Here is a 21108-nt window from a genome sequence, read left to right as displayed (position 1 = left end):
TCAAAGTTTATTCTTCTGTCACAGTGAGGACGCCGACTGTTGACCTGGGCCTGGAATTGTGACAGTGATTTTGAGCGAAAACGTCCTTAGTTGACTAATCGGTGAGTACAAAATTGTGAAGGACTTAATGTGATTTGAATTCTTAATTTACTCCATTCTTCTCGTAACGAATGAGAAACAGTCCGTCGTTTTAATACGCATTCCAACAGTATCCACCTCTACTGGTAAGTCGTTGAACAATTTCGTAGCTAGACTGTAACCCTTGGAATCACAGTCTATATCCCAATCAATTACTTCCCAATGTACTCCCTCTTTACCAGGTACCATCGACCCCTCCCTATCAAAGGTTAACAAATGATATCAGTCCAAAATTACAATACTGCTAAGGAACGCACAGGGACTTGAATATATGTGATACATTGTAAATGGACAGTGGGTTTGAAAATTCTTGCTATATCCTGTGTCAGGAAGAGATGTTTATCAACAAAATTTCGACACTCTCGCCATACTTAGGAATATTTTGCGGACCATGACTGTCTCATCAGAAGGGAAGTAACTCGTACGAAAATATTAAGTATCATTAAGTCAATCACAACATCTAGGAGGAATTCCGGCAATCCATGAAAGTTGATTGTTGCGATTGATCATTAGGGTTGTTCGTATTAGTCACCCCAACCTCTACACAATTGTAACCTGAGTGTGTGAAACATTTTTTACGTAAATGTTGAATATTATATAGGAAGTTAAGATATCTGTAAAAAGAAAAAAAAAAGAAAAAAAAAAGAAAAAAAAAAAAAAAATCACGATCTTACAAAGTTTCCGTAAGGTTTTACATTACACGGAGCTCTGAACTACAACCAGGTGTTAATTAGTGGCCTTGATTTCTATGATCAATTTTTTTTCAACATTTGAAAATTATTGAAATTATTCAAATTGTCATATGTCTGCCGTCCGCCCGTAAACAATTCTGGTTATCGCTATTCATGAGATGTATTGAAGGGCCAGTTCTTTTTCTAAAACAAAACATATATGTTTTCATTGGTCTTTAGTTGTGCCCAATTATATTTTGAGTTTGATCAGGAAAACAAAATGGCCGAAATGCGGCCGTCTTTCATCTTTACCGTAGGAATTAGTTATCGCTAATTCTTAGGGATACATCTTAAACTCCACATGTACATTACCCTTGATCCGTAGTCATGTACATCTAGGCTCGGGAAACAAAATGGTTTACAGGTGGCCATCTTGAAATTGTGTTACGTTATTTCGTAAAAATTCCTGGAGAATATTTCCCAAATTTCATTTGTCTTTACGCTTGGTCCTTAGTTGTTATACTTGGTCCCTAGTTGTTTTACTTGGTCCCTAGTTGTTACGCTTGGTCCCTAGTTGTTATACTTGGTCCCTAGTTGTTTTACTTGGTCCCTAGTTGTTACACTTGGTCCCTAGTTGTTATACTTGGTCCCTAGTTGTTATACTTGGTCCCTAGTATTTATACTTGGTTCTTAGTTGTTACGCTTGGTCCCTAGTTGTTACGCTTGGTTCCTAGTTGTTATACTTGGTCCCTAGTTGTTACGCCTGGTCCCTAGTTGTTACGCTTGGTTCCTTGTTGTTATACTTGGTCCCTAGTTGTTACGCTTGGTTCCTAGTTGTTATACTTGGTCCCTAGTTGTTACACTTGGTCCCTAGTTGTTACACTGGGTCCCTAGTTGTTACGCTTGGTCCCTAGTTGTTATACTTGGTTCCTAGCTGTTATACTTGGTCCCTAGTTGTTACGCATGGTCCCTAGTTGTGCCCACTCAAATTTAAGTCTGGCCATGGACCGACAGGTACCCATCTTGGATTTTGTTAGTTGAAGTTCAATCGCTATTCCTCAGAATTTGTTTCTTTTATCTTTCATACATTTGATATTGCCAAATGATAAAAAGAGGAAGATGAAAAGTAGAATAACGGACTTAAAATCTACATTCAGAACACATACATTTCATATTACCAAATGATAAAAAGAGGAAGATGAAAACTAGAATAACGGACTTAAAATCTACATTCAGAACACATACATTTCATATTACCAAATGATAAAAAGAGGAAGATTCGATCGTAGGCGGAAAGATCCGTCTGGGAACTCATGTTTTAATATTTCATAAAAAATGACACATTTTCGAGCATCTACATCAATGTTTCCCATTTGTATTGTTGCCTTTTAGACGAAAAATATGTTTATTGTTCTACTTTTATCTCAACCAGGCAGTAGTACCCCAAAAGTCTCTCGGAGGACATCATTCTTCAAACCAGGGAACGTAGCACATCAAATTGCTGTCAAAAACTGGAATTTTACTAGTTCGTGAGTATAGTGTCATACTTTAAAAATTGTAGTAACTGGTGGCTACCTCCCTGTCATATTCAAACCACTTACGTTATTTAAGATCCTCACCAAAGACACAACCATAGCTAAACTTGAGGGTCAGTGATCTCGACTGGTATGTTATTAATTTGACTTATCTTATAGATACACCAGAATTATGTTGTACGTACAACTCATAACGTTGTATATATATATGTTCTGACCGTCCTCTCTTTACCTCTAATTAGACGGTAACTTCTATTCGTATGTATATACAATTGGAGAAAGTTAACTTTGGTCAATCTTGTATGTGAGAATAATTTTATTATATGTATAAAATCTATCCATAACAATAAAGCTGCTTGTTATTAATTCTGTCATTTCTTTGTTATACAGAAAAAAAAACAAGAGATCTACCAGAGCCCCACATTCCATCTTGTCACATCAAATCACCATTCTAATATACACACCTATATATATATATATATATTTACCATGGCTTCTGGAAACGCCGTCCCCCGTGCACAGCTTCATATTAGGGCCAAGGGAAATACTAAGTGTAAAGATCACAAAGACAATGACGTGATTTTTTTATACCAAAATTGTAAAACACTAATTTGCCAGACTTGCTCAATTTCCACACATATATCACATATCAAAAGTTTTGTTGAAATTTCAAAAATCAATAAAGAAAACCAAAGTGTCATTCAAATTTTTTTTAATGAAACCGACAACGTTAATATTCCGAAATTGAACCAGGAAATAATTTCATCGCGAACAAAAATGACTTCATGTAGACCTCAATACGAAAATCTTCGCAAACAAATTATTGACAATAATAACCAGTGTAAATTAGAACTGGACAAGATCACCGACGATTACATAAAATTTTGTGACAAGATGGAGGTGGCGGCCATGGACCTAATTCAGACCCACATCACAAACCTGGAGGAGAGGCTGGATACTCTGAAGCAACTCTCATCTGAGTATAAACAGACTCTCCAGACAGGAACTGCTGTACTCGTGTACGACTCGGTATCAGAAATCCGAGAAATGGATTCCGACATCCCACCGACACCTGACATAGACATGGCCGAGTTTACTCCGGGTATGGACAGACTAAGTCACTTAAAACAGGCCATCGGGAACCTCAAACTTCCTACTGACCATCTCCAGGCAGGATTAGCAACTGGTGGTCACTCCGACCAACGTCCAGTAGTCCGACCAAAACAGTCTACAGAGACTGGTCAAGCGTCACCTGGAGAAGTCCGGTACAAACTTCGTGACCGTCCAACCGTAATGTCCCAGTTCACATACCCGGGTATCACGTCGATCTGTCCTACATCTGATGGACGTGCGTGGCTGTGTAACTGTACCGACAACACAGTAAATATCATCGACAACCAAGGTCAGGTCATACAGACGATACGACACAGCAGTGACATAGAGGACATCAGTCTGGACCCCACAACAGGTCGTCTGTGGTTCTGTTGTTGGGGTGATAAAACTATCTGTGAAGTATCTACACAATCTACACCAGTCACAAGGTTTACTACAGAGGGTGGCCCAGTCAGACTGTGTGTGACCAGGGAGGGCCGGGTAGTGGTGGGTACAGGGGGTATAGGACAGGTGTACAAGGTGTGGGTGTATACAGTGGACGGCCAGGTGTTACATACAGCCATTGTAGAGGGGGGGAGTAGAGTCAATATCACAATGTGGTGTTACAGGTAATATAGCTGTAGTAGTGGGTGGTAAACTTATCATTGTGTACAACACAACACTCCAGCCCCTCGTACACTACCGGGGGGAGGGGATACAGGCCCAGGGGGAGGGGATACAAACCCGGGGTTGATTTTTTAACTGGACACTGTTCACACCAGACAAGTTTGGTCCTCGTACAGCTGTATATGACAGTAAGGGTAATATAGTTATTGCTAACAGGACAAGGGACACAATAGAACTGATAAGTGGAGCAGGGAAGTACATAAAAACACTTCACACAAACAAAGGATACCAGGCAGTAGTAGGTATACAGAAGGGTGATGTGTTGTGGTCACGCTTAGCGTTAGATACAGGAGAGCCGGGACTCAAACTCCTCAAGTATTATAGTGACTGAGTGACTCAACCTTGAGTGAGGATACAGACAATTTATATCAGCGGACTTAAACAACATTAACTTTTTAGTTCGATATCATATCTTACTTTTATCAACGTTTATCTACACTTTACATAAGAAATGTAATTAATGTTGAAATATTTTGTCGTTATTTTTTCGCGTTGTTTTAAGTAACACAATTATATAAAGGATGTTAACCACCCAACTGATTTGAAAATGTTTTATATTTTAACAGAGAGACAGTTTACTTTGGAATACGTGTAATCTTAGTTGACTTAGTACATGTGTAGTGGGTTTGGAACTTGTAACTACGTCACTGTGATACATTTCAACTACTGTAATGAAATCTGAAATCAACACTCCTGTATCTGTTTAAGGTGTATATGATGGAAACGGGGGTTCTACCCCACCTCGTCCCTCCCTCTATATTTATAGTAAATCCCTCCCTGGCGGGATGGATTAGTGAGGGATGAGGGACTGACCCCGTTACCTTTTATTTGCATAGCTGTGTGACATTTAATTAGAATGCCAATTAAATATTAATTGTATAACTGTAGTGAGGGATGACCTCCTTAGTGGTCTGTTCATTTATAGAAAGATGTAATCTGACTGCCATACAATGTAGAAGTAGTGAACTTTGTATGTCAGAAGACTACATGTATACCTTGCTATTTATAGCCCAACATGTAAAAGATGAACATATAAAACTATGAAAAGTAGATTATTCTTTCATTATTCAATTATGGGTTGGAAAGAACACTTGGAACATATCTACTTTGATGTAAGCAGCCCTATTAGTTATGCAGGACCAGAAAAGATCTACAAATTCTTGAGAAAGGAAGGAAAGTACAAGGTTGGAATTCATGCCATTCGCCGTTTCCTTCAGGATATCGATGCTTACAGTCTACAACGCCCGCTACATTACAAGTTTAAGACTAGAAAAGTTATATCTCAGGGTATCGACGCTTTATGGGACGTTGACTTGGCAGATGTCTCCAATCTTGCGAAAGAAAACGGCGGAACGCGTTACTTGTTCATCGCTATTGACGTGTTTTCACGTCATTTATGGGTAGTTCCCCTGAAGACCAAACAACACCAGTCTATCATAGATGGATTCAAGCATATCTTTGGTCAGGGTAGAATACATAAAGAAGTGAGATCGGACCCTGGCAGCGAATGGAAAAATAGATGGGTAAAACAATACCTAGTGGGAGTAGGTCATTACGTCACTCATAACGTCACTCATGCAAATTATGCTGAAAGGGTGATAAGAACACTGAAAGCGTTGATGTATAGATATTTTACTCACAACAGAACCTATCACTACCTAGACGTTTTACAAGACATCGTCAGAAACTACAACGCAAGATCTCACAGCGCTTTAGATGGGAAATCTCCGGACGATATTAATAAATCAAACCAAGCACTTGTGTGGAAGCATTTGTACGTAGATACAAAGAAGCCTAAGACAACGAGAAGACAACATCCTCCAAAACCATATAAATTCAAGATAGGAGATGTAGTACGAATATCGAGTACAAGGCGTGTGTTTCAACGTGATTACGAACAAAAGTGGACGGAAGAAGTGTTCACCATTAAAGCACGATACTTACGCCAGAGTATTCCTGTTTACAAAATCGTGGACTATGACGGCGATCCAATAAAAGGAACGTTTTACAAAAGTGAACTCCAAAAAGTCAACAAAGGAAGAGATGACTTATTTAAGGTAGAGAAAGTGTTAAAAAAGCGAAAGAGAAGCGGAATAAAAGAAGTCTACGTGAAATGGTTTGGCTATCCTAAGAAATTTAACAGCTGGATCAAAGAAAGTGATTTAGAAGACATATAAATACAGCCAACAGCTAAATCATCGTCATTTGTGATTTTGCCATCCGAGGATTAACATCAAAATGAGACATCAGTGCAATCTCTGTCCAAAGGGATATTCCAGAGCTCAAGATTTACTAAGACATAAGCGAGATAAACACTCTCCAGAGATGTTGATAGAAGTGCCGCAAGAGGTGCCGCAAAAAGTGCCGCAGGTGCCGCAAGAAGTGCCGCATAAAGTGCCGCAGGATTTCGTATTCATGCATCCATTTACGGCTAACGTTTCCGGGCCAACGTCCTGTGGGAAAACTTACTTCGTCAAATCTCTCTTACAAAACTGTTTGATCAAAATATCACCTCCTCCACCGAGAATCATCTGGTTATACAAGAGATGGCAGCCTTTGTATGATATCGTCCAACGTACAGTCGTCCCCCTAGTAGAATTTGTACGAGGAATCCCCATAGATATAGACCAGGACTCTTTTCTCGACATTAACACGAGGAACTTGATCGTGGTAGATGATCTAATGTCAGCAGCTTCAAAAGATCCTCGTATTAGCGATCTATTTACGGAGGGGAGCCATCATAGAAATTTGCCTGTCATCGCCATCAATCAGAATCTGTACTTTAGCAAAGATCCCACCCAGCGAAGGAATTGCCATTACCTCGTACTGTTCAACAACCCCGTGGATAAGCAGCAAATTATGACCTTAGCTAGACAGATGTATCCAGGGAAATCACAACATTCCTTACGTCAATTTGACGACGCTGTTGCTAACCCATATGGCTATCTGATGGTAGATTTGAAACCAACCACCCCCGAATCATTACGTTTGCGTGCTAATGTGTTCGACCAATATAAAAAGGGTCCGAGGCAAGAAGTTCGTCATTTCGCTGAAGACGGTCGGAGAGAACAGACGTATTCAAAGGGTCTTAGGCAGGATCAATCAGACGACAACAGCCGTGGAGAATATCAAGAGAATCATTTGATTTACCCTGATAATATGGAAGGAAAAATGCATTCTTGTGTTGATTGTGGACTGGTATTTGAAAATTCTCATGACCTACAAAAACACATAAAAAGTTGGTGCCCCGAGTTGTTCTCTTCAAAACGAAAGAGCGAGGAAGGTGATGAAAATATCCCACATAAACAGATTCGTTATGAGAGAATGTTATCGGATGACAGTGATGATGATTCAACCGTACAAGATGAAGATCATACGGTGTATATGAAATTCACTGAAATAGCTAAAAAACACAATGAAAAAGAATGGCAAAAGAAACGAGACAAATATATGGAAGAAGGGATGTCTGAACCAGAAGCTGAGGAAAGAGCAGACATGAAACTTAAAGAAACTGACATACAACAATTCATGGAGGTGTATGGACAACTCTTATCATACATGCTCCAAGTACGACACCTTAGTCTTCACGAAAAAATTATGGACACAATAGAGGGATACATCGGCAAGGGTGTGGATGTAGACAGGGCAATCAGAAAGACATTGAGAAGATATAAATATGAATTTGAGGAATATATAGATTCCGTCAGAGATGATGACGCGGAGAGTGATTCAGAAAATTCGGATGAAGAGAATGCTGAATCCGAGAATGACGGTGAAACGGATGAGGAATCCGAGGACTGATTTATATGTTGTGTGTTATCGAAATTATTTCTTGTAGCTAATAGCTATGTGTTATTCAGATGTAAAAAACATGTATATATTCGCATGTAAATAAAGCTTGTCGAAATGTCCAATTGTGTTTTGAATTTGATTTGGCGGCCTACAAAGATACAGCATTGATGTCATCGACAATATATTCTTCATCTCTGAATTGTTTCATCCTCTTTTTTCTATACTATTGCATAATAATAGAAAACAAAGATATTGATATATATCTGATTAATTTATTCAAACTATGTACAAATAAAACGTCTCGTACAACATATTGTATACCCTAGGAACAATACATACCACAACATCATTCGGTAATGTACAAACGTGCCTTACATCACTGTAAGTGGTAATAAATTGGAATTTAAAAGTACAAAAGTATTTCACTACTAATAACATAACATTAAAATAGAACGTAGAATCACACATATTTCATTCAACGTAATCTTATTATAGACAACCATATTTCCACTACAAGACAAGGTTTGAAATCGTTCACATTGTTGAAATTTTATAATGACCGTGGGCGAAGCTTTCTATGCCGGTAGAATATCTTTTGTCATCATACGGAGATAGGCTTATTTTGTTTACGGTAATGCTGTACAGCTGATGATCAAAACTTCTGATTAAATTCATTTTGTGACGCATCGCACACTTCTGTTGAAGACAGAGTTGATATGCCTCGTGTTTTAACTGCTTGTCAATGACACATTTCTTTACTCCTTTAGCTGTTTTTTTCTCTATTCCCCCACATTTCACACTATACATTTTTGGTTTGAGACCGACAAATTCTTCTATGACTTGCCCCCCCACATTCATCTTTCATCTTTCCCAAGACCTTGCAGTTGTCGGTGCTATAGAGGGCGTTATCCTTGGGGAAGTTACTGGTATCAAACAGGTCAAGATTTTCAATCATGTCTTGGTACCAGTTGTCTGTTTCTATGGAATATATGAAAGAATCGGTATCGGTATAAGCTACGCGTGCCTTTGACCCATATTTCTTTCGCATGAAATCGTAATGGAATTGGTACATAAATATTTTTGAAACTTCAAGGATGGAGAAACCGGCATATATGGGGCGGTTTAGGACCACATTGACCCTTTTCATGTTAACAGCCACCAGATCTCTGTTAAAAATTTTGAAGGATTGAAAATTTGGTTTGGCACACACTTTGCGAAGGCGTTTAGGGGTATTTACTAACTCTACGCTGACTCGCTTTCGCATGTTTTCCATCGTCTTGCCAAACACGGAGTTATTCATAAGTTTAAAAAAGTCTTTCTCGAAACTGTTACGAGCAGACTTTCTTTTGTCCGTATTAAAGTCTACGTAAGATTTTAACCAAAACGACTGTGTCAACCCAATAACTCTGTGGATTTTAGCAAGTTTTAGACCATGTGATAAATAGTACTTTAAATTACGATAATGAGTGACGTAATTCTGTGTTGGTCTTAGATTAGGAACGAGTTTGGTACCAGGTTTCCCTTTCAATCCTAGCGATTTTTTCAATTTTTTTGTGTGTTCGGACAACATGTCCTCAGTCACTGTCAGTTTCTCTGGAGCCATGGGATAGTCATTGTGTTCGTCGTGTAGAGTCTCGGGGTATTCCAAGTCACATTCAACGATGTATCCAGTCTCTGCGTCATCAGTAAAGTCTTGAACGTTTAATTGATCAATTTCTTGCTCGTTTAACCAATAGAAATCTTTCTCTGGCAGGGCTTCACACATACTAGTGCCGTACAAATTATTCATATCTAGGTATGCTAACCATGTGTTAGGTAAGGAGGGATCATAGCCTGGGTTTTTGGGGTTGTTTGCTTTAACAAACGTTTCTGAAACCATAGATATGCCCCCTCGCATACCCTTTTCCACCATCAAAATCATATCTATGTCATCCAACAACTGGAGCTCGACACCCGTCATTTTCAGCATTGCCTCCCAGGACAGACCAGGTGAGGAATAATAATGGGCCGGGTCCAGATGATAATAGTCTAAACAAGTATCTCGGAACCTCTCACGTATCTACGTCCGCAAGGAGTAGTACGTCTGTCTTGAGATACAAATCATGATATTGGCCAAAGTTTGACATGTCAAATGTATCCCATATGACCTGTGCATGTTCGTAGTCAGCGTCAGAGAGGTCACAATCAGTCAATTTATTGTTAAATTTATCTTTCTCTGGTAATTTACTTTCTTCAAACCTTTCAGGTGATGTAACATAATCGTAAGGATAGACCCCTTTACGGAGAAGTATGTTTTGCCTGTCTTGTTCTGGAAAGTGTTTTGACAAGTTTTGAAATTTATTAGTACCTTCACCAGCTAAATTAGAAACCAACGTTTCCAAGGGTGCGTTCAAGAACTGTAGGGAGTCTATAAATCTCAGGTTTCCTAGAGAGAAAGAGATGTACTTCTCCATGTTATTTGGAATAAAAGACAGCGGCTTTGATTTATATTTTCCCGCAGACTCCATCAGCAAATGCATATCATAGCCGCGGAGATTATGAAAGACTACGGGTATGTAAAACTTTGAACCCTGTGACCTTTTCCCCTGCCTAAACTGATACTGGAAATTACAGTTACCGTGAGCGGCACCTCTGTAACTACCATTTAAATGGTCGTGATCTCGGACTTGTTCTGTCCCTAATTCCTTTTGACAGATATGACAGGTAGTGGCTTTTTGAAAAGCGTTTTCTTCATCTAAAGTCAGTTTCATGGGTTTAACATTCCCTAATATTTCACAAATCTCTTCTTCCTCTTTCAGAAGACAGTCAAAGAAATTATCTATGACGTTTTCCCCTCTGTACACTCGAGCAGTTTTTGATAGTTCGTCACTAGAACTTTTAACCATGTAGCAAAACCCCGAGGGTTCGTGTTTTTGATACGCTATCGTTGACGATTTGTCTGTTTGGTTCACAGGTGTTAATGGGGCGGACGAAACTTTCAAAGTCAGCATATACCACAAAAGGAACTTTTAGCTGTTTATGTATTTGATTGAATTTGACCCACTCCTGTTCTTTTGGGGGGAAGCTTAATTTCTGAGGGCCGTGAGGGGAGCAGTAGGGGACATGTTCATCTAAAAGCTTCTGTGTAGTAAAGCCATGTAAACAGTAATTACAATAATATGTTTTACATTTATGTAAGGTGCGGTCACCAAGCAAACGGCTCAAATTTCTGATCAGACAGTAATGTCTGCTTTCCCCTTTGGAAAAAAAGAGAAGATTCACGTGTCTAGCAGTGTTACGTAAGTCAGCCACGTGTAATGGATACACTTCATCCCCTTCTAACCCTAAAACATTGATAGATATGTCGTTTTGTTTTTCAAATTTTGATACGTGGGATAAAGGGACGGGGAAATCTATACCACTAACATCTAACTCATGTTCATATTGAGTGTAATTTGCTACCCGTTCTGCATGATCAGCATACGTCAATGAGTGTATATCGGCTAAGACTGACCACAAAAGACACTTTTGGTCAGTGTTTTGAATGTTAAGAACAGCCTTTTTCTTTAGAATGTTTTTAGGTAGCTCGATGTAGCTGCTACCTTCTAACGGTGTGTATTCTACAGTGTTGATCTCTAATTTCATAATTTTGTCTATTGTCCACCCACTACCATCTCGTTCAAAATTTTGATATGCATTGTGAAAGTTTTGGAAAGCTTCTGCTAATTGGTTTGTTATTTGAGACACGTTCGTGCATGCCAAATTGATAGATATAAACAAAGGTTCGGCATAGATAGCTTCGTTATTTTGGTCATATTTCACAAATTTAACAAAGAGCGTGAGGAACCATTTCATACCTTTGACTTTTTGTAACGTTTCTTCCAAAATGTCTTTGATCACCATTTGATTGTCACTAAAAAACTGCAGAACGTCCCAAAGATTTCCAGGGTTTGGACCTAATGTCTCGGTCTTAGCCGTTCCCTCAAAGGCGTCAATACCTCCTCCACGTTGTTGACGGGATGTCCAGGCTTCACGTCTCGTCAAACATCGATCACACACGTCTGTCCTCCTTCCATAAAACCGTTCCGGAAGTGGTCGGTGACACCAGTTACATTCCCTTCCTTGCTCTCCACACGGCGCACAAAATCTTTTTCCTGGGAGTAAACTTTTCATTATAAAACACCATATACATTTGCCCGAATTTTCAACAGTTTTACTGTCATCCTTCTCAGTATCGCAGCTTTTCCCGGTATCGTGTCTTTTTGGAGAATTAGAAAGAATACTGTCACTTTCATCTACTTTTCTTTTCCTGTTTTGCGGTGTATTTTCCTTATGAGATTTTAAATGGCGATTGAAGTTATCTTTACGGTTAAAAGTTGATTCACAATGCGTGCATGTATACTTGATTGAATCGGAGTGAAATGTCCTTTTATGTCTTAATAAATGTGACTTTTGTTTGAAAATTTTGTCACAAACACCACATTTGTTTTCTCTTTTCACATTATTGGGTGATGATAATTCTTCGGCAAGGATAGCAAGGCGTCGCAAATTGAGTTCCTCGTCAGACAAATTGTTACGCGCAGCCCACTCATCTATTATGATAAGCGCTAACGCTCTTGTGTATATACACACACGTTGATGTGTACACTTCGACAGCCGTTGAGATAATGACACTGTCCAGGTAAAGTAATGCTCCACTGATTTTCTCGATATGTATGTTTCACCGGCGCTGTGTATACAAATTTACGTCCATACACCTCGGGTGTTAGTCTACAACTGGTAACGTTAGGCAATACCTTATTTATATATACTCATTGGAAAACCCAGGATTGATAGCCGTGATACAAAACATGTTCGGACTTGTCAGGCTCAATATAGAGCTGACGTAAGTGATACCTCACTACAGTTATACAATTAATATTTGATTGGCATTCTAATTAAAGGTCACACAGTTATGCAAATAAAAGGTCACGGGGTCAGTCCCTCATCCCTCACTGGTCCCTCACTAATCCATCCCGCCAGGGAGGGATTTACTATAAATATAGAGGGAGGGACGAGGTGGGGTAGAACCCCCATTTCCTATTCATCATGTATAACCACTGACACTCGCCTCGTCTGTCAATACGACTACCTGTGGATCTTACCAAACCTGGTTTACCTACAAATACTTGGTATGACCCCGAAATACTTCATTTTTAACCCGATACATGTACAACATGTACTGTAGTACAGCCATTGTCACTGTTTATGTATCCAGTTTAGTGTGAGGAGGTCATGACCCTGTCTAGACCTGTTGTGTACCAATCATTTGTAAATATTTATGTTTTATGTCATTAAAATTACCGCATTGATACTTATTAAATGACATATGATATGAATGTTCATTTTACGTGACGTCACGAATTGTACCACCATTGTTACAGTTTAATATGTAGTGTAAACAGGTCATGACCCTGTCTGGTCCTGGTGTGTACCAATCATTTGTAAATATCATCGTTTACATGTAATAAAAGTTACTGTTACGTTACTGAATTGTTGTTTTATATCATTTCAATTAATCCACAGAAAATCCAGGCTGGAAAAGTGCGGAAATTTGAGTTGACGGACAAACAGACAGACGGGGAGGAAACCTATATCTAAATAGTAACAGTGACCTTTACCTTGACCTTGATCCCTAAACCCTGAAACTCGAACTCGACCAGTAGGTATTCATATTTTACTAACATACCTTGAAGCATGACTGAGAAAAGTGCGGAAAATTGAGTTGACGGACTATAGCCCCCACCCCGATTGAGAAGTGAAGTAGGATTTCCCACTACCTATATCTACATACATTTGGTATTTCTACTATGGAAGTGGCAGTTTGCGGAGAAAATCGTTCATTGTACTTTTATTTTATTCAAATACATTTTTCCTCCTATCTCAACGTGTTTATCTTTATACTAAATACTTCATATTTTATAAACTTTTGAAAAATATCTTTCAAATATGATCAAGAATAATCACATAGTAGTAAAACACATTAAAAACTAAAACGTGACCTTTTGTTGATTCGAACTCCGAACCTCAATCTAGTTAGTGTTAACATTTGTTGTATCACAGAGAGTACTTTGATGTTAAAAACTGAAAGAATAAAACATTCCTTTAGTTCTATACATATCATTTTATATTTGTGGAATTTTCTAGCCTCATTATGCAGGACTTGTTTTATTTGGATTTTTAACTAAAAAAACAAACAAAAGTCTTGGTAACTGGAGCAAACGATAATTGTGGTAGTTTACAGGAAAACATATATAATTGTTGATATTTCCCTTCGGTTTACAGCTATAGACACTTTGACGTATCACATAAAACAAATGAACCCCAGCGGAACCTGGTTCATCCGGATAAAAATTTCCGTACTAACAAGGTTCCGCTGTAAATATACATTACTGTTAGACACGTCTGATCCTACGGAAGGGGTCATGGGGTCATTTCTAGTGGATAGATAATGACACTTCGGAATGAAATTTATTAAAACTTAAATACAACACCGTATACAGTATATATACAATAATGTATACAGTATAAATACAATAATGTATATACAGTATATATACAATAATGTATACAGTATAAATACAATAATGTATACAGTATAAATACAATAATGTATACAGTATATATACAATAATGTATTCAGTATCAAAACAATAATGTATACAGTATAAATACAATAATGTATACAGTATCAAAACAATAATGTATACAGAATATATACAATAATGTATACAGTATCGATACAATAATGTATACAGTATATATACAATAATGTATACAGTATAAATACAATAATGTATACAGTATAAATACAATAATGTATACAGTATATATACAATAATGTATACAGTATCAAAACAATGATGTATACAGAATATATACAATAATGTATACAGTATAAATACAATAATGTATACAGTATATATACAATAATGTATACAGTATCAATACAATATTGTATACAGTATAAATACAATATTGTATACAGTATAAATACAATATTGTATACAGTATATATACAACAATGTATACAGTATAAATACAATAATGTATACTATATAAAGTCAATAATATATACAGTAAAAATACAATAATGCACACAACATCAATACAATAATATATACAGTATCAATACAATAATATATACAGTATAAATACAATATTGTATGCAGTATAAATACAATAATGTATACAGTATCAATACAATAATGTATACAGTATAAATACAATAATATATACAGTATAAATACAATAATGTATACAGTATCAATACAATAATGCATTCAATATAAATACAATAATATATACAGTATCAATACAATAATGTATACAATATAAATACAATAATATATACAGTATCAATACAATAATATATACAGTATCAATACAATATTGTATACAATATAAATACAATAATATATACAGTATCAATACAATATTGTATACAATATAAATACAATAATATATACAGTATCAATACAATAATATATACAGTATCAATACAATATTGTATACAATATAAATACAATAATATATACAGTATCAATACAATAATATATACAGTATCAATACAATAATGTATACAATATAAATACAATAATATATACAGTATCAATACAATAATATATACAGTATCAATACAATATTGTATACAATATAAATACAATAATATATACAGTATAAATACAATAATATATACAGTATCAATACAATAATGTATACAATATAAATACAACAATGTATACAATATAAATACAATACTGTATACAGTAGGGCTAGTCGGCAAATGGTATTTGCGTGTTTGTTGTTGCATTAAGTAGAGAGGAGACTATTTTCGGACACTTAGTAGATATCCTATCCTCAAAGAGTGTAAGGTCGTACGAGTTATCTCCCTTCCTGAGACTTTACGCGGCATTACGTACACACTACACGTGAGGTGTGTAGAGTTAGGGCATTGCGATGCTCGGTGTCGAACAGTGAGGATGTTGTCAATTTGTTGGTTCTTATGTGGATTACTCCAACCTCCCGGCCCTTTGACTTTATTTTTTTTATAATTATGTACATTGGTTTAATTGGTTATTGACGAGGTTCGATCAGCAAATTGATATACTTCAGATATATTTCTCTTGTTGAGGTATCGCGTGCTATCTAACACAGGTTTCCATTCTACACAGTAAATCGTGGTTTTTCCTGGTCGGCGACATTACCTGTGATATAGGGTACCTATCTAGTATTTACGGAAAGAAAAAGTACAAAGTTTACTTTGTTGTACATCAACAGTTTCAATCAGTAAAATGGTTGTATTTATTGAATCATCAACAATTGTTTGTTAAATGATGTTGTTGTTATGCTGGAAACGAAATACATAAGCCGCACATCCTGTATTCGTTGTTTTCTTGTCTTTGATATATAACTACGTAAGAAAATATTATTTTTTGGACGCACAATAGATATATGTAGAGGGAGAAAATGAATGGAAACTATTTCCATCCTCAAATATCTCCTTTGTTTAAATGCTATTTTCTTCAAAGCAATGCTCCATGTATGATAACTCGAAGGTTTCTGGTGTTCTATCGTCCCTTTAAAGTGTTATATTTTTCAAAAGCCGATAAAAAGCACAAACATAAATTAAAACCTTTCAGTTACATATAGGGTAGTGTCATACACAGGGACTCGGTTTCGAGATTCTGAGTAATATATATATGACATCAGTAAACAGCCACAACACTATAAATTAAGTATTCATATACAATTGAGTGTAGACTAAAGGTTACAACCAAGTGCACTCCATTTGGACTCCAGATAAACACTTTTGAAAATCATCATATTTTGCTTTTATATTTGAATTATCATGTTTCATGTTTATATTTAGTTAGCAGTAACATTTTTGTTTATATTTAATCTTACTTAGAGTAGCTAAACATGTACATTTGTATTGTATTGTATATTTTAAAATATCTGTTATTAGTATATAACACAACATAGATCAGTAACTGCAGAACTATTGTAATATCCTTGTGATATCTGTTTCAGGTTTAATTAGTAAAACCTATACATATATTACTTTTTTCCAGATTTGTTTAGATTATCATATAATTATTTTATAGATCAGTTCTTGCAAAACAATATTCTTGTGTGTATCTGTTTCAAGTTTAGTAAATGAAAATATTTTTGTTTATCATAGCGGAATGGCGAATGCATAGGTCAACGTTATGACTTCATCGTCAACAGATATTGTCATTATTAATAGTTAACATCTGAAATTAGTGCTTTGAATTTAGAAAACAATTTATATTTTTTTATTTATTATTTATATCTGATATTGTCATTATCAATAGCAAAATATATAATTAGGCATAGTGCTTTAAAAATGTGATTATTTATTTTATATAGAGTCTATATTTATTGATTTAATATTCTCATTTCAATATTACTAGTAAAATATTCCATATTATAGTGCTTTGAATTTAGAAAACTATATCTGATTCATATACCTGAGCTGACCGTATTCTTTTTACCCGAGTTGGTATTTCATATTAGAACAGACTATAACTAAACTTCAAAGAACTTCCTACATAAACACCTTCCTTTGTCTTTACCAGAGTTGGTGTTCGGGGAATGAGCCACGTATACATGGGACTCAAAGCTAAAAAAAATAAAGTGACTAACAATAAAAGTGAAGAAAATGTTTAAGAATATATATATATATACCTTTAAAAATATACATTTGTATGTACGTATTAATAACAGAATACATATACTGATAATTATCACTTATATCAATAGTGATAGTACACAACTTTTTAAAAATGAAATAATGGAAAAAAATCTTTCAAAATTAAAAATGCACCTTATACAGGTAACAATGATAGTAGTGTATGATGTAGCCTTTGGGCCGCCTTTGGGGAGCCGATTCCTCCAGAAATGTGGAGCCGAATGAAAAAATGTGGAGCCGATGTAGCTTTGGGCCGCCTTGCTCCACATTTTGGTGACACGTGTCAACTCTCGGAAAGTAGATTGGCGGTCAATTTGAAAATGTCGGAGAATAACGATGTTTGCCGAGACGGATAGATATTTGATCTAAGTCTTTACAATAAAACCCTATATTACAAAACCTACTGTAAACTATATGGTAATGACTATAATCAATGTCAATGCTTAACGTTAATTATAACATGGTAATGCTGACAGAGTGTGAATAGACCAGAATAAACCTGGCCGCAGGCACGTACTTACCCGAATCATAGAGTTGAATCTCATAAAGTTGAAGATAGAGGTCTCCTTAATCATATGTCCGAAAAATGATATTAAAATAAGTAAACTTTTCAAGACATATAATAAAGGAGGATTTTTTTTTCTTTTTTTTTTCTTTTTTGTTTTGTTTTTTTTTAACTCCTTTAGTTCGTACATTTCAGTTTTGATTTACAAAAGTATTGATCACATCCATATATTGTGAAAGATTTTCCCACTGCCTTTCAGATAGCAAGATAAATTTAGGACGCGCACTGTCTCTTCTAATCATCACAGTTATTGCGTTTCCTTCTTTTTTCAAGTGTACGCTAACCATAGCCTGTAGTTGAAACACGAAGGTACTATCTTCGCCCTCCATCTTTATCATCGAAATGAGAATGTCGATATCGTCCATCACATTACACAATCTAAACCACCTCTTCTGTGAAAGGCTAATTCCATGTTGTGTCGGAAACATAAAATATCTCTGTCCCCACTCTCTTATATCTAGTCGTACTTGTCCATTCATAAAAGTTCCATTCAGAAACACAGGTCCTCCTAGCGTTAATGTGAAATAATTTCGCCCGCCTTCAATTCTTCGAACCATACATGTAGCAGACATTCTTGAAACGTGTATATTTCTCGACAAACTTCATCAAAAATGATACGGGTAAGTTCACTTACCAAAGATTTAAAACGACAGCATTTTTTGTACGAGCATTCTATTCTTTGTTGGTATGAATAGGAATTAAGATAGATATAAAGAGAAAATTTAACACCAATCAGTGAACACAATTAACACGTTTATCAGAGTCCAGTTATCTAAGACTCTATTAAAACACGAGGCCACTGACGAGTCCAGTTGTCTTCGGCTCTGTTAAAACACGAGGCCACTCACGGGATAAATAAATAATTTACAATGCTAATTAATTACCATTACCTTATTACAAAACTGTAAAACAATACAAATATATATATATATATCTTAAAAATAGTATCTAAACTTTAAAGAGTACAAATTTATATATACGAAAAAACTCAAATATAGCACCATAAGTATTGCATTATATACTTAAATTACCCCCTTCGCTGGCCCCGATGGGCCCCAACGCTAATAACCGATGGTCACCCAAAATGCTACGGGGTTCACCTTGGGGAATTTTTACCTTATAATGTATTTTCATTAATTAGAAGTTATTGAGTGTATGTTTAGTATTGAATGTGAGACTGAACACTTATTTTCAAAGCGATGATAATAAGAATTAAATGAGAATGAGTTTTACATATACGTATAAATATTTTTAAATACGGGTCAGTGAAACCCCTTCGGCGCCTCTTCTATCTAAGTGACCACTTCAAGTGGACACTCTGTAAACACTCATTAACAATGGCTCGAAAGATTATGATGATGATGCTTTTAGGGATGATGATGTTGGCAGAAGGAAAGAATTGTAGGAACTGATTCTGAATGGACAGAGATGTGAGGTAATTATTTAAAAACTTTTGAATTTAAATAATACACTCAATGCATTTCGTTTAAATTTATGAATTTCAATAATATACAAAGTTTGCGTTAGGTTATACATTACGTTTTTTTTTTTTTTTTTTTTTAAATCATAAATACTTTGTATTAAATGAATGTTATTTTACTCTGTTAGGGTCACTCATCTAGTACGCCGACATCAAACACTTCTGAGAGTGATGGGATCAGTCTAAGTGAGATGGGAGTTATAAGTGTCGGTAAGTTATCGGTTAACATACATGTTTATTTTAGTCTATGTTATCACATATACGAATCTCTATATTTGTCCTAAAGAAAGCAATTCACAAAACTCTTGAGCTGATATTTGAATGAATGGTGAACATTTCAACCCTTTATGTCATATCAGTAAGACCTTGGGTAATCATGTGTATCTCCCTGGCCATTGTTTTACTGATGTTCACGATCACGTGTTGTGTTTTACGTACTAAGAAAAGGAAAATTCAACAGGAAAGAAATCTCCCGAGCCTATAGACTTGAGAGTACTCGATTCTGACTCGATTTGTGAGTTCCATCAAATAAAAATTGACTGAAGAAATTCTTTGTTAAATTACAGTGGTGTTAATTATCGTAACAATAATGATGTTGCCTAGTGAGCGCGAGGAAGAAAGGAATGTGCCTGATATCGTCCTACCTGCCATCGCCCCACCTGTCATCGCTCCGAGGAGGTCTCAACGAACGAGAAGACAACCAGATCGATTTTGTCTTTAAACTCTGTACAAAAGAAGAAATTAAAGCTCTGTTCTTAAAATAATGTACTCATGTTGTTCATTAAAAAAAGAAATACGCCTTTTTAACTAGCAAACAAATTTGAAAACCAGACAAAAAAAGTTTAACTATTTACTGTAGGGTTTTGAGAAGCTGTCACGTTTATGTGTGTGTGTGTTAAAAAGGTGTTGATTAAATAAACCTTTGACAGGTGAAGAAATGGACACTCGCTAATAAGCGTATGTTTATTTTAGAATGTAACGACTGACTTCTGACCGAGAAGCTTGTAAACAACGAATTAAAACTTGTATTGTATCATTTACCGGACAGCATGTCATATTGATGTGTGAATTTGATTTCTTTTAAACGTCTTGACTTAATTATACAGGTGTCTCGCTGACATATAAATATTTTACGTTACCGGACACGAATGACCGAGTAGCTTGTAAACAACGAATTAAAACTTGTATTGTATCATTTACCGGACAGCATGTCATATTGATGTGTGAATTTGTTTTCTTTTTAAACGTCTTGACTTAATTATACAGGTGTCTCGCTGACATGTAAATATTTTACGTTACCGGACACGAAATGGTATGGTCGGAGAGAAGTGTGACCATTGTTATTCTTAAAAGGATAAACAATCTGTTTGTCTGACGAATATTTAAACAGATATAATTGATTTCTGCGAGCTAAG

The 21108-nt window shown here is 36.0% G+C and overlaps 1 protein-coding gene and 1 long non-coding RNA gene across 2 annotated transcripts; both read left to right on the top strand.

Moving 5' to 3' along the window:
* Positions 1–24: 24 nt before the first annotated feature.
* On the top strand, positions 25–4807 carry LOC117322187 (the record flags this gene model as incomplete). Its single annotated transcript, XM_033876958.1, is given in 3 exon segments — positions 25–101; positions 2242–2338; positions 2735–4807. A coding segment is annotated over 1 exon segment (1236 nt). The 3' UTR covers positions 4070–4807.
* A 14752-nt stretch (positions 4808–19559) lies between these two features.
* LOC117322186 lies at positions 19560–20428 on the top strand. The gene is made up of 3 exons (XR_004531485.1): positions 19560–19648; positions 19822–19903; positions 20260–20428. It is a non-coding gene; the product is annotated as an uncharacterized LOC117322186 (long non-coding RNA).
* The last annotated feature ends 680 nt before the right edge of the window (positions 20429–21108 follow it).

This window comes from Pecten maximus, chromosome 2 (genome assembly GCF_902652985.1).
Source record: "Pecten maximus chromosome 2, xPecMax1.1, whole genome shotgun sequence".
NCBI classification, from domain to species: Eukaryota; Metazoa; Mollusca; class Bivalvia; order Pectinida; family Pectinidae; genus Pecten; species Pecten maximus.
Note: the sequence above shows the minus strand (reverse complement) of the source record. Positions and strands in the feature narration are given on the sequence as shown.